General features: G+C 39.2%; 1 protein-coding gene across 2 annotated transcripts in view; it reads left to right on the forward strand.

The window, feature by feature from the left end:
• SLC1A2 (solute carrier family 1 member 2) overlaps positions 1–15,022 on the forward strand; it is a 93,913-nt gene extending 78,891 nt beyond the window's left edge. The window contains exons 10-12 of one of the 2 annotated variants that reach the window (XR_014693404.1): positions 1,994–2,225; positions 5,794–5,918; positions 6,130–15,022. Coding sequence is in view for 1 of the 2 variants with exons in the window: in XM_084520365.1 (XP_084376491.1) it covers positions 1,994–2,225; positions 5,794–5,868 (307 nt within the window). In the remaining variant the exon portion in view is untranslated. Of the gene's footprint in view, positions 1–1,993; positions 2,226–5,793 lie in introns of both variants that reach the window. The other variant, XM_084520365.1, reaches the window with a different exon arrangement.
• The last annotated feature ends 251 nt before the right edge of the window (positions 15,023–15,273 follow it).

A 15,273-nucleotide genomic window follows, 5' to 3' on the forward strand; every position in this document is an offset into this window, starting at 1 on the left:
CAAGAGGGCCTGTTACATTTCCTCTTCTTTCTATTCCTCTTGCCAATGTTGGCAAGCTTCCAGTTCTTATTTATGCCAGTTGGTGGAAATCGGGCATTAATATTTATCAGGATTTCTTCCCAGTAATTCCTAAGCACATTCTTACCAGATGTTGAGTTGGCTTTTGAGAGAGAACTTTGACTTTCCTTCCCATTGTTCCTCTTGGGATCTGTTATGGACAGCACAGAAGTAGCTGTATTGGGCAATTGACTAGACTGCAGCTTTCCTATATTAATTTTGTTTACATCGTTCCAGCATTGCTGGAATTATTTGGTGGACTCTTTTTAACAGAAGAGTAAATACAGTCTTCTTGCTTCTCTTCAAGGTGTCCTTAGCCCCAAAAGATGTCAATGGCACGTTGGTGCTGATTCCTGACAGCTGAGATTTTGTCTGGTTGTAAGAAAGTTTGTTTATTTCAGCTCACTCAGTATAGGATGTTCTGCAGTAGTGTGCAGTTTGTGTTGCTGAATCTCTTGGCTAGTAATTCATGAATATGGGCTGAAACATATCCTCAAATGACCCATTCAAAATTTGAATCATGCCTCAATTATATTTATGTATTCTCTCCTCCTCATTTTTTGGGCAACTTTTACACTATCCCTCCCGTATCTGGCATCAATGCATCCTTTCAGAATTTAATGGTACTCATACAAATGAAAATTAAGCAGGTGTTCTTGCGGAGCTGTATGGCAGGGTACAGTATATTTGATAGTCTTAATTAAAAGTAACTCTTGGAAAGTCATATTTTCCTATTCTGCAACTCTGTTTGGCTTTAAAATGTTCTTCACAGGCATGGGATGAGATCTGTAAAGCACTTCATTCATGTGAAGCAAAACTGGAAGGATGTTTTTCTTCTATGGATTTTTTTTTCCTTTTGGTTAAAAATAAAAATGGTCTGCTTCAGCTAACATATAACACCAAACCCATTAGCTCTTCACATCTAGCTGGCAGGTTTAAACAATTTCAAATTGTGCAATGCAGCCTGTCTGTGGTAGGAAAGATAGCAGGAGCTCACAGTCCTGCAGTTCTCTGCAAGACCATTGACCTTTTTTGGGAGGTTTTGGGCAGAACTCTGCAATGAGGGAAAATCCACAACCATGACTTCACTGCCGGCAGATAGAGTCACACTGTAAACGCAAGGCAGGAGTAAGGCAGCACATCTGTCCGACGTCAGTCTGTCGGGAAGTGCCAAGAGACGTATTTCTCTGTATTGGAGCACGTGGGCCTCTGGCACCTGTGCACAGTGAGGGGCACTTGCTACTGGAGTGCTGTCACGGGCTCATCATTTTGTAGGCTGTGACCTATATTTGGCTGGCTCATCTGCTGAGTGCTGGCATACGGTCATGTGGGCGGGCATGCTGCCATGCTGACAGATGACCATCTGTAAAGATGATGCCAGGAGAGGAGCTACGATGGCCTGAGCTTTATGGAGATATTTCAGGCATTTCTTCCCAGTAGTGTGCTTGTGTGCTTGCTGAGAGTAAGGGGAGAGGCCATTTGTTAATCTGTCCCAGCAATCAGAACACTTCATCAGATCCAAAACCCTTTTCTCTGGCTGCGTTAAGTAAGTTAAGTGCCCTGATAAATTAAAATTAAACAAAGGGCAATGATGTGAGCCTGGCACCCTGACACTGAAACCTCCAGCTCCAGAAGCAGGCACTGGGGAGATTTCAGTGAAGCACAGCTCTTCAGTTTGGCTATGTCCCCTCTGCAAGCTCCTTGCCAAAATCCATGAGTGTGAACAGCTGGGACATGGGAGTTTGCACATCCTTCCTGTCTGTACAAGTCCCATGGGAAAGCAAGCTTTTCCAATTTCACTTGAAAGCCACCATCTTTTTATTCTAAAGATGACTTAAATTTTCTGAAATAAATGCAGTAACTGTGACTTTAACAGGGCTTTCAGGCCCCACTTTTTCTTCTTCTCATGCCATTCAGCCTTTTGCTTCTTTTGTAGGGACCGGATGAGAACGTCAGTCAATGTAGTGGGGGATTCTTTCGGTGCTGGCATCGTCTACCACCTTTCCAAGGCAGAACTTGACAGCATTGATTCTCATCATAAAGGGCACGAAGACATTGAAATGACCAAGACTCAGTCAATCTATGACGACATGAAAAATCATAGGGAAAACAACTCAAACCAATGTGTTTTTGCAGCTCACAACTCAGTCATAGTAGATGAATGCAAGGTACCTTTCACATTTATGGATATTGAGACATGTATATAGCACTGCATGCTTGATTTTATTTTTATTTTTATTTTATTTTTTAACCTGCATGCATTTTTCAAATTGTTCCGCAAATAACAAAGTGACAACAAGCTTCATGAACCCCAGACGTTTTTAATGAGTTTGAGCAGTTCAAAAGATGTTTTTTGGCTCTCTTCTTAAAAGTTGTCATTTGAGGAGAAAAATCATGTACCTTGTTTACATATGAAAAGGCAAGATGCAGCGTATTATGGAATATGCCAAGACACCGAGAACATGGCATCACCTTCTATGGACATTTACCTAATTTTCTTTGGCAACAAAGAACTTACTTGCCAACTCAAATGAAGGGTATCTGCAATCCAAATATAGGTGTAGTCATTTGCTGACTGCCTTCCATGATATGCTGTTCAGATGGATGTGTTGAATGCACTTTAGCATCAGAATGCTCCTGCACTCATACAGCATGCTTATGCTTTGCTTTCATCATTGTTCCAGGGTCATTAAGACACGAATATCGTATTTTCTCTCTAATCCTTGCTGTAACTAACATGGATTACTAATAGTAATGATAATGTCTTGACTAGAGTAAAGTGAGCTTGAGAAACCCCACCAGTTGAAGGAGAAAATGGTTGGGATGGCTAGTGGCTAGAGGTTTACAAAGCACCCACCACTAGGACAGGGCAGTTTAATGTCGAGAGAGTTTTTAATTGAAAAAGAGGAGTAAGAGGCCAAAACAAGCTGGATCTTTTAATTTCATAGTATTTATATATATATATGTAAATATATATATATATATAATTTACATATAGTGGTCTGTGAAACAGCGAGCCTACCTTAGCCAATCAGATTCTCTTGCATCTTTCAGTTGAAACAGCTGAGCCACTTTCTAACTGTAAATGCCTACAGTAAGTCCTGTAGCAAATCACTGTATATATTGGAAATATAAGTCCTGTTCTACCACTTTCACCTATTTCCACCCTGTCTGGAAATGTTCTTTAGAATATCTTCTTTTCCAATGCTTACTTCTAGATAATGTCAGGCCAAACCTGAATTTCTAGGGGACAAATACTGAATTCAGGAAAAAAAAGTCAAAGAAAAATAACACAAAAAATCATCCAAGTTATTCCTTTTTTTTTTTTTTTTTTTTTTTTTTTCCCAAATCTTCCACATTTTTGATAAAGTGATTTTTTACAATGAAATCAAACATTTTGTTCTGATATGCCTCTTCCCTTCTTCTTCAAACCTATTCTTTCCTGTGAGAAAAATGAAAGAAAAATTATTTTAAAATTGAATGAGAATACCTGTTTGCCCCAAATTAAAAAGTCATTAATTTGCATGTCTCAGAAAAGGAAAGGAAACTTAAGAGATAAAATCTTGAAGGAAGGAAGAGATTCACTGAAAACAAATATCTTATTCGATAAAAGATTTTATTCTCATTAAAAATAAGCAATACCACCAACAACTCACTTTTTGATTATTTTGAATATTTATGTTGGAAAACTTTTTCAGTGAAATAGAATATTCTAATTTCAGTGAGTTTAAGAGAAATTCAGCTACCACAGATCATTCTGAAACATCTGATTGGTTTGTGGAGCTGCATACTGAAAATATCTCCTTCCAGTCTCTCAGAGATCCGAGCCAAACTAGAAAGTAGTAACTCTTTGATACAGTATTTACTGTACTTTCTTTTCTCCTTCAGTTTCTCTTATCATTCCATCAGTTGAGTCATTGGTTTAACTCAGAGACACAGACGTATTGTGCAGTAAGTCATCCTAAGCACACCCTTTAATAGAAATCTGGGACCAATGATGCATGAGCTTGAAGAGTTTTTACCTTTTCCGTTGCTTTAGGTTTTCTCTGCTTGGGCTCTCACTTTGCACTTTTAAACTTGTGAAAAGAACCAGGGTTTACTGCATTGATCACAAGACCAACTTTGAGCGGGTCACTTGTCTGTTTGCAAGCTGCCAAAAGGATGTGATGTTACAGTCCACTTTATAAGCTATGAATGCATGCTGACATTTGCAAAGCATTTGGATCATGTTGAAGTGGTCTACAGATAAGTGTTAGAGTAGCAAAAGCAACTCAGTATAGGATTTGGGGATTTGAAACAGCCAGTTGTTAAATGTGAAGAGAAATATCTTCATCCTGTCAAATGCACTGGTGGGGTAAAAAGTTCACTGCAACTCTGATCAGTTTTGAAAAGCTAATCTGCTAGCATGTCCTTTCTATTTACTTTCTGTATTATACTCCATGTATAGTGCTGGTAGTTTATAATTTTGCATGGTCAATGTATATTTTTAATAAGTAGTGTACCTTTATATTGGGGTAGAGTGGTTGTTACTGCATGATATTTTTGTATTTTTTTTTATTATCACATTTCACATGACTCTATGTGATTTTCATTTCTGAAAAAGCTGTTCATTCCTGTATTTGCATGATTTCCCCTTTCAACTATCTAAGAAAAACTTGACTTTATTTGAAAACCAGTGCACTTTGTCATATTTCCATGTCCCAATGCTTCCATGCATCCAGTTTATCCAGCATGGGGATTTTCAGCTGTGTCTTTAAGTTTTCATTTGAAGCCGAGGATGTTAACCTATAAGGTAAGTTAGGAAAGGTTGAGCCATCCACTTGGCATTAAATGAAGGGTTCTCTCACAGTTATGCAGATCTAGATTATTTTTATAAAGTTAAACTGGTATTTTACTTTTTCTCTTCCCTTTTTTAAGTCACTATGGCTGGCACTATCTTTGTTGAAGTGTGGATTTATTTATATCGATTTCTGCTATGCAACATATTGGCCGGTGTTTACCATGAGTTGGTAGATCACTATACATCTTCTACCATACTTATAAACTAAAAAATGTAGCACGGATCTTTACAAACAAGAGTGACAATTTGCTTTAATTTGTATGAGACAAACGTAGCATTGCTATGAATTTTTGGCCCTACTATAGGCATAATCTTACATACTTATATACTACAAGAAATAGTTATACAATGAAAATTGCTTTCACAACGTATCTTTTCCTCTATTTCTTTAAAGGTGGTGTAATTATAGGTGAGTTTGTATAGATATATATCTTTGATTATTCCTGCCTTGCACATTTTTTATTTCCTTGCATCAGCTATCTTGCTTTGTGAGGGAATTTTACTGAAAAAAATAACAACTTTCTACATAGAAAAAAAAAAACAAATAAACAAAAACATAACCAAACAAAAACCATTTATGAAATAACCCAGAAAAATCAATAGGAGATAGGTGTGTAATCTGAAACATTTATTAAAAACAAAACTACAATAAAGGCTAAGAAAACATGGAACTTTTTCCTACTCCTAATGTTTTCTAGTCAATATAATAAAGGAACAGGAGTCTCACTGTCTCACTATTTGTGAGTGTTGTGAATTCTGAATAAATTTATTTTGCATATATAAGGCATGGTGTATGTAATTCCTGTAAATATCATGATCTTCCATATAAAAGTCATGACTTTTCTTGTAAAAGTGTCTTGGCCTTTAAGTCGGTTGTTGATGATAATTACTTGCAGGTAACACTGGCAACCAATGGCAAATCTGCAGACTTCAGTGTGGTTGAAGAAGAGCCGTGGAAACATGAAAACTAAGGGAAGAGATTCCCAGCTCCATCTTTAATAAGCCCTGAAGCTCTCTTCTGGTAAAAGATACCACGATTAAGGAAGATTTCTCTCTCTCTCTCTCTCTTTTTTTTTTTTTTTTTTTTTTTTTAAAGTTAACATCTACAGTTTCTGCTTACTTAATTTCTTAACTGAAACTTAGCAAAGATCTCATAAAGTCATTGTAGCATCTTTGCCAAACAATGATCCGTAACCATCTGTCTCCCTTGTGTTACTGTTTGGATGATGCAGCTGGAGAATACTCCATGCAGTGCAATGTGCTCTCACCCGCCTCCCCGTTCATTCAAGACGCAGAGAATGTAAATGCTGCAACATGGGAAGATCACAGTGCCAGTACAGTTCACTACAGGGACTCAGGGTCACAAATTGTTTCAGATAAATATAACTTCATGCAGACCTCCAAGTGTTTCAGTGACTCTTGTGACACACCTGATCTAGTTGGCACTGCATGGCTAAAATAGCTTTTGAAAATGCCCACAAAGATTTCTATTTGTTACAATAATAAGAAGAACCTGGCACGGGAAGCACTGAACTTTTGTGCCTACTTCAGACTGAACTTAGATCCAGGGGCAAGGTTAACGTATGGAAGCCAATAAATCATCCCAGACCTTCTGTTAGATTAGTACAACTAATACTTGACATTAAGACAAGACCTTAGATTTGCATGTACATATGATACATTTTTTGTAAGCTGTCCCAGGGCAGGTGCAGCTCCATTTTATTATGGGTCCGTGCAGCTCTGTGACCACAGTGCATCAGATAATACAAGGCAGTATTATTGCAGGGTGTAATAGTTCTTAAACCAATGCCTGATGTACAAAATATAGAATACCATGGGCTCAGTTATGTCATTCTTAGTCCAAGCAGGTAGCACCGTACTCTTCACTCTGCTCCACTGAAGTCTGAGGGATTCCTCATGTGGAAAGGGAGGCTCAAGTAAGGTACTACTAAGCGTGAGCAAGGATGTCATGATTGGGTACTTGATGATGATCCATATAAAAAAATATAAATATATTACACTAAATAATTGGGAGTTTTGAATGTAATCATCAGTAGCATTTGGCTTGAAGTGTATGTCTTCCAAGTTCATGTCACATGTCAGAGAATGGCTAAATCCTGAAATAATTACTAAGCCAAATTCCTTATTAAGGTCAGTGGAATTTGGCCAGGGCTAGGACTGAATGAAGAATACACAAGAATTGCAGGATTTAGACCAATGTGTTGAATTACTTCTCTCTTTCTCTGTTTTGTAGAGTAATGATTCATATACATTTCTAATGTCAGAGAAACGTTTCTTAGAGCACGTGGCATCTGATTTAACAAGATGGTGTTTTGTCAACATAATATAGCTGACTCATCCTGTCAGGAGAAATTACAGCCACAATAATCGCCTTGTGAAGTGTTTTCTAAAGGTGCTTGTTAATACTCTGCAATGTTCAGACACTGGTGAACGCCTCTGTACTACTAGCAATGTTCTATAGCGCAGCTGAGCCAAGCAGCCTGGGAGGCTGCACCCACAGAGCGAGCCCCGTGCAGTGTCTGGGGGAGCTTGCAGAGGTTCTCAGAGTGACCGAGTATGAGTGTACTGTGAGCTTAGACATGGCCGTGAACAGAGCCAAAACATTTAGGGACACATGCCATTCAGTGTCTGTGCATGGACCTCTTGTGGGTGTAAGCAGGAATAATGTGTTGAACTGTGGAGTGGTATACGGCTCTGTAGAAGCTATTAAAATATAAATATAATCTGCTTTTGCTCATCTGCATTCATATAAAGACCTCTGAAAATGCACATGGACGTGAACCAGCAAAGGCTGCTTGCATGATGAGTGATGTGCAAGACCAAGTTAATTGTCAAAGCACCTCTCATTCATGCATTTGTTGATGTGGACTATTCTTCTTGCCCTTGTATTTCTCTCCTCACTTACATGCCATTGCTATGATCCTAAACAAAATGGCCTATATAATTTAGCAAGTATTGAACCACTGTGAATGCTGTAGGCCTCTAATGTATATTAGAGGTGGCGACCTTTTCCAGAGGTCTTGTGAATCATCTTAAGGATCCTTTTTTGATGGATGGAACCGTAGATATCCAGAGAAGTGATAGGCAGATGATCTTCTCTTTTCTTCGGTCATTGGTATCATCATACCCAGAATTAACCTGGAGCTGCTGCTTCTCCCAGTAGACACGCGAACGCTCCCAAATGCTTTCTTCTTAAAGTGCATTTGTGATAGCAAGAAAAGAAAGCATTATGCCACCTGTCCATATTGAACTGAAAGTCTGGGTATGGAGAGTGTCTGGGGATCAGGGCCCTAGTCTGCATTTGAAGACAATTTCTCTTCTCTGTTATGTGCCAGAAGTGTGCCTAGGGCAGTGTGCAGGTACTCTGAAATGTTCCCTGTTCTGAGGGCGTGAGCTCGCATCGAGTGAAATTCGCTGTGACTGGAGTGGTGGTTATATCCAAGAGCAGCACACCACGTTTGCCCAGTAGCGCCTGTCCTGCTGTCCTGCTCGCCGCGGCAGTCTCTTAGGAGCAGCCACAGTGACCGCTTGTCTTGAGAGCAGCTTCAGAAAACCAGTCTGCAGACTTCTAGCGGTCTTTTGAAAGCATTCAGCAGTTGGGAATGAAAAGGAATGCCAGCAACATGTGACTGGGCAGCTCCACAAAATTACATATTGAGAAACACTTATGATGTGCTTACGCTTACCCGCCTGGGACATGCTGTCCTTTGAAGAGTGATTCTTCAGATGGAGACTAGGGGAGGAAGGAATGAGATGCTAGAAAAACTCCACCCACACAAGGGAAAATAAATTTGGGCCTTTTGATAGGACTGGAATAGCAGACTGTGATTTTAAAATGGTAATCCTGTAGATACAGTAACTCAGGGAAGTTTCAAAAGATAATTACGGAGGCATTTCTCGACTTAAATGTGGATGTGGGAGAAGGAGAAATGTTGTTTTTGGTAAACTCCTCTGCTTTTAGCCTGGCTGAATATTTAATATAGTGTTACTCCAGCACATCACTGTATTTAACCATCAAAAAGCTTTCCATTTCACTGGGAAAATGTAACTCACTCTTGGCTTGCATTTCTCGATTTGCTCATTCCACATGAGGCCGGGTTGCTACTTAACTAAATAAACAGAAACTAACCCAGGGCCTGGCCACTTCAGCTAATACAAGTTCACGTTTCAGCAGGCAGGGCTGGTCACTGACTAGTCTCTTTTTAGTTTCACTAGGAATGTTGCTGCATTCATTTGCATGTGGCAAACATTTTGTGCTTGTTTCCAGGACTGGGGTGGCAAAGTTAAAGGAAAAGCAGAGTAGAAAGCGATTTGCTTTCTGTGCAGTTCCTGGAGGAATTAACGTTTCTTTCTTATGTTCACCTCATGTGCTGCTCTGTCTGTCCCCCCCCCCCCCCGTTGTCTGTGCAGCTGTGATACCCTTTGCCCTTTACATTATTGGCAGCACTCTGGCACATGGGAAAGTCTAAACCAAGCAAAGACTCAGTTAACTGCATGACTAATTAAGTACATATGTATTTACTTTGTGCATTCACTGCTGAAGCTAGGTCGACATTCTCTTGATACCTGTTCATTGAAACTAAAGCGCACTGCATGCTGAAGCTAAAGAAGAGGTGGAGCACTTTCCTACTGAGTTTTCTTCTTCACTGCTTCCCTCAGAAAACAAAGGCTGTGCCACTGTAAGATGCACATGTGGTTCTTACACAGGAAGATGCTTCAGATAGGTAGGGGACAAGCCGTGTGAACCATGCTGATATGCATGCCCTCCGTTTGAATCAGTGAGAAACTCATTACATCTTTGAAAAGCTATGTTTGCTGTAGTGAAACCTGGGCCAGTAATGCTCTGGCTACACGAAAGTCCCACTGAAATCCAGGGGAGTCACGAAAGTGTCAGGAAAGGTCAGATCTCTTCCTGTCTCCACTAAGTAATAAGGTGTTTCACAATCCTGTCTGAGTCAGTAGTCTTTGTCTGCTGCTTAAAATGAAGGTGATTCTCACACCCTCAAGGTTTTTGCCAAGATGCTTCTTGTTGTTTGGCCTAATTGTTTCTATGCTGTACAAATCCAGCAATGAATTTAAAACTCAGCACAAAAATAAGGATTGCTGTCATTAAGTTTTTATTTCTTTCTTTTTTTTTTTTTTTTTTCTTTTTCTGTTCTGTCCGTGAGATACAGCTAACCTCCATTTCTTTCTCAAAGCACGTGGAATTACAAACATTGTGCCACTCTAAGATGTGTGAGTAAGATGTGAGTAATATGGATTTCTGATTTGTTTTCCAGCACTACCAGGGTCATTGCAATTCTGGTAGTCAACACTCAGAAGAGCAGACTGCTCATCTGAGAAGCTGCAGCAGCAGTGCTTGAACAAATTTGTTCTGGCAACTGCCTCATTTTTCTTTGCTTCCTCGCCTTCTCTTGTGTTGTTGCAGACTTGTTGTAGCAACACAGCAGCAATCGCACAAAACACAAGCAGCATTAAACCTCACCTCTGACATCCACTTCTTTAAATAAGTTTAAGAAAGCTCTGAGCTTTAGTATCATGCTCAGAGAAATGCTTTTGTGGAGACTTAATGGTATAACTGTTTCTCTTTTCATTAGTTCCATTCATCTATTTTTATTGCTGCATTTGAGTTCATTTACAGAAGGGTAAATAAGGGCACTTTATAAAAAAATGTACTGTAATATTAGTCTGTTATGAGCCAGAAGACTATCCTTGTTTTGTTACTGTGACTTCTAAGGACACGATAATACTAAGATATTTTTCATACTAGTCATTAGAGTAGGTGTATGGTCCGCTGGGCCAGTTCACCTCGGCTATCGCTCTGCTTGCATCCCTGCATAACATTGTGTGGAGGCTCCTGCTCCCACCAGAAAGCCCTCTCTGAACAAAGAGTTATTTTCTTTTCTCCAATGCTATCAATGACTTTTAAGGAAAAATATTTTCCCAAATATTTATCTGAATACCTGTAAATAAAGGATTTTTATTTTATTTTTTTTTTTTTTGGGGGGGGAGAGGAGGAATTACAACGCTGAACTGTCAGAGAAGGCAGCCAGCTGTAAACAAAGTGTTCAGCTTCACCATGTTACTTTTTAAAGTGTTATGTTCTTGTTCACAATTTACCCCAAACAATGTATTAAATCCGTATTCTTTCCAAAGCCATTGATCTTTCTTCCTGGCAGACACAGAGGCTGTGGCTCTCCCTAACCCTGATGCAGGCTCCGCAGTTCCGCATGCCTACATCAGGACCGCCATTACGGTACACTGCAGAAGGGGTGCCTTCCTCATTTTTTCCCCCTGATGTTGTTTGATATTAAATTGAAATCTGCTGCTGTGAATGAACCAAACAGCTGCTGATTCCCTGGTGCTGATCATTCCTTCACTTCTTGCATGAGCAGGCTCTGAGGAACCATCCCTCGGCTGTGCCCACCATCCCAGAGACTTTTTCCATGCTTGGGGGAAGCCTGGTGACTTCCCACTACCAAGCTGATACAAATCCTCATGGATAAGGTGGTTGTGCTTTTGCAGCTAGTTTTTTTTTTTTTTGAAAAAAAACTAGAGCATATGACTGAGCCACTGAATGGGTCTCTGCTGGTCCAGGATGGAAATAACTAAGCTAAGGCAAGATTTGGGAAGGCATAAAGATTAGTGAGATTTCTCACCCAACCTTTGATCCCCTTTTATGTCTGTGTTCTGCTGCAGAGCCAATGCTGATTGATGCTGGAGTGTCGAATCCTTCTAGTTTGATTTTTCAAAATTCAGGAGCCCCGCAATTGTTTTTAATGACGCTCTGTGGCATACACCATTACACGACGGGAAAGTGCCATAGGCAGCATCACACAACCTGGGTTGTCTAGTACCTGTACAGTGTTTTGTACATAAATAGAAGAGTTTGCAGGGATTTTTGTATCGTTCTTTTCTATTTCTTTTCTACAGTTTTTCAAAGACTGTATGCAAACTGTGTTTACAAATTGGTTTTGCTGTCAGTATTGTAGATTATCGCATGTCCATTTTGGTGTTTTGTATGGGCTTGTGAGTCCTTGTGTTACAGGTTGTCCTTCCTTCTTAAAAACAATTGCATACGCTTCCATCCAACATATCCTGTGCCCTTCTTAAATATATCCCATTTCCCATGGTCCAGTGTGAGCTGTAGCTTGTAGAATGCATGAGAAAACACTGCACATATATTAATATAAATATGATATGCTCAATCCTGATGTAGTTATTAATATAGGTTTTAGGGGTTTGTACTTGTTCTCTGGAAACTACAGTTTAGACTGAACTAAATTGCCTAGTATCTGTAATTTACAGACACTCATATTTTCATATAATATTTTCTATATGACCATATAAGATAGGGGGATAGGCCTTTAAAGGTGATCTGTACCTTAGAACAAAACCAGTTTTCTCATAGCATTTAGGATCAATGAAATGTTTCTGTGTTATGTTTAGTGATGAATTATAAACAAAGCACAAAATGCAAGAAGCAAATAGGAATTTCAAGATGTCCTTAAATGCTGCAGTTCATTATAGAACAATGTTATAATAACCTGAACAATCTTCTAGATTGACTGTCTTGGGCAATTGCCCCTCATTTTTGTCATTTTTCCTGGTATTACCTTTGCCAAATCTTGCAGTTCTTTCTTAGGACCTGATCATGTGTAATTGACTCACTCAGACTGCTGATGAAAGAAAATTGGAGATCTGGGTAGGCAAAAGATAGGTTGTCAGTTACCTAGTCCATCTTGCTATAATGTAATGTACTTGAGTTTAGCCTGCAGAAAGACTTCATGACTTGGCCACCAAGCTTTGCCTTCTTGAAAGGGGACCAACAGAACCACCATGGGACCACTGCAATTGGGTAGCATCTGTACAAATACCTCCTGCATTCTTATGTATTTTAAAGAGATCAAACACTATTTTTTTGACCAGGACAAGTAAAAGTTGCTTCTCTTTTATGGTCATCTGTTCCCATTGGGCAAATACCTGTTGGCATTAAGGCCATGGCTACAATAATTTTATTTAATGAACAAAGTCCTGTTTGGAGAGGAATAAACATGATTTAATATAAATATTAATAACACTTACATCACAGAAAGTTTCCCTTATGGTCAACAAGTTCCTTGATCATGATTAAAAACAAAGAAAATATTGAACAGCAAATATTGCTATCCCAGTGTGACTGATACTGGGCATCTCTTCATCTATTCAGAAATCTGTGGGGTGTGTTATTCTGCTGAGGTTTTGGAGACTAAATTTCTGGTAGATATACATGTAGGAAGTGTGTTGATGTACCCTTGTATTTTAATCTGTTTCTTGTATTTTAAATCAGTTTTACCAGGTATTATCTTAATAGGAACTGCAGGTAGAATAGAGCTAAGTGAGTCACTAATAGCTGTAAAACCTTATTGATACCAGTTTTGACATTTTGTTGAAGCATGATGTCCAGTGCCTCTCTGCACTTAGTGTAGATAATGTAGCTATCAATGTGTAATTTCAGTGAAATGGTGTATACAGTATGGGTAGCGGTGCTTTAATTTAATTTTACTCGTTGGTGTGTATTGAACCATAGCATCAAATTAGGCCATCTTTTAAAATTCTGTTCTACTTTTGGTTTTTGTTCTTTTGTCTGAGTTTGTTTTCCTTCTGGCCATTCAACTGAGTCAATTACGTAGTTTAGTAACTGCTTTATCTTTCAGTTATGGGCTATCCTGTTCTGATAACATTCAGAATAATGTATTCAGTCAAGTTACTGTAAATACATTGGTTTTAGTTTTCAGGTCTCTAACCAGCATGGTACGTGCTAGTACCTGCATGGGTGTGCTTCCCTGGCAGTGAGCAAAAGTGATGCCAGCATAGATGTGTTCCTCATGAGTACATTTGTTATGACACTAAAAATTAATGCACGCACAGAATGATTAGTTTATGTTTTGTTTTATTCTTGTTTGTCTGATGCGTTGGGACTCTACCACCAGAAGTTCAGTAAGTCACTGCTTAAATTAGCACAATGAGCAAGGGGGAAATCAATCTAGCTGCCTTATGCTGGATACCCTGTCTGCTACTTGCGCAGCGTGCTGCATGCTGCGGGCAGCAAGGGTCTGCCTGTCCTCTCTGGAGCACCAGCCCCTGCTGTGTCCCCTTGGTAGGAACAGACTATAAGGAAAATGCACAGACTCATGGGCAAGGGTCCACTGCTTCTGACATTGTTAGAAGAGGATATTGACAGCTACTGGAAATTAAGTGTAAAGCTAAGTGCTTCTCAAGCTACTGTAGTTGATGTCCAGAATGCCTGTTATATACAAGAAGTATGTCTTATCATAAAATAGATAATAAAACAGACATACGTATTTAGTGGCAAAATTATTCTGAAATCAGGGCTATAATCTGTAAGAAAATTACTTCTTTTTTTTTTGTGGGCAAAAACTGAAGGTGGTTCTGAAAGATTTTGAGACAGCAAGAAAAAAAAAAAATCTGGATCATGCCCAGGGTACCTGAGCCTGGTTCTCATAAATATATATGTTCATCCCCGTAAGTGGAAAAAGATCAAAATTAGGCCCTAAAGCATGGGAAGTATCCTTCTCGGTGAGTCCTCCTACGATGTTTCAGTGTGAATCACATGCTGTGGGACTGTGCACTGCCTGCTCCTGCTCCTGATACTCCTTCCCCCTCTTAAAAGTGACCAATTATAAGATGGAATATTTTCAGATGCTTCACCTGAAAATAATAAAAAGCAAGAGGGGTCAGGTTGGTCTTTTCCTTACACTCAAAAAGTTCCCCAGGTTTTGAAATGACATACTGTACAGTATCTATAGCACACTTTGTAAACTAAAGAATACAGATAAAATTTCTCACAACTTGAGGCTCTGTTCTTGTATATTGTAGCTGGAATGCCTTGTAGACTGAGTCTATTTTTGTAGTTCAGATCCTTATACTTATCTGTAGTCATTTGCTTTTAATGCTTTCTTATGGTGTACACTGATTTCTGTAACTTTTATGTATAAAACAAACTGGACATTCTTTCTATACTGGAAATAGTCATGAATATAATATTTCACTAAGTGTTGTACCTCTTCTGTACATATCGTCAATAAATGTTGATTCATAATTTTCATGGCTTATACCTGTGAGTTTTACTGTCAGCCTGGATATAATTTGGGTGAGAGGTTACATAAAGAAGACAGATGTGAGATGCTGAGATCCGTGAGATCTCTGTGAGAGGTAGATGTTGGACCTGGATTTGCCAAAGCACCAGAAGTCTGCCCCCTCATGTGTATGCTCTAAATGTTCCAGGGTACCAGCTGCATCTGAGCTTCCCTGCTGCAAAGTCCAGGATGTGCTAACCACAGTGAAGTCTTAAG

Source organism: Aythya ferina, assembly GCF_964211825.1.
Source record: "Aythya ferina genome assembly, chromosome: 5".
In the NCBI taxonomy this organism is placed as follows: domain Eukaryota; kingdom Metazoa; phylum Chordata; class Aves; order Anseriformes; family Anatidae; genus Aythya; species Aythya ferina.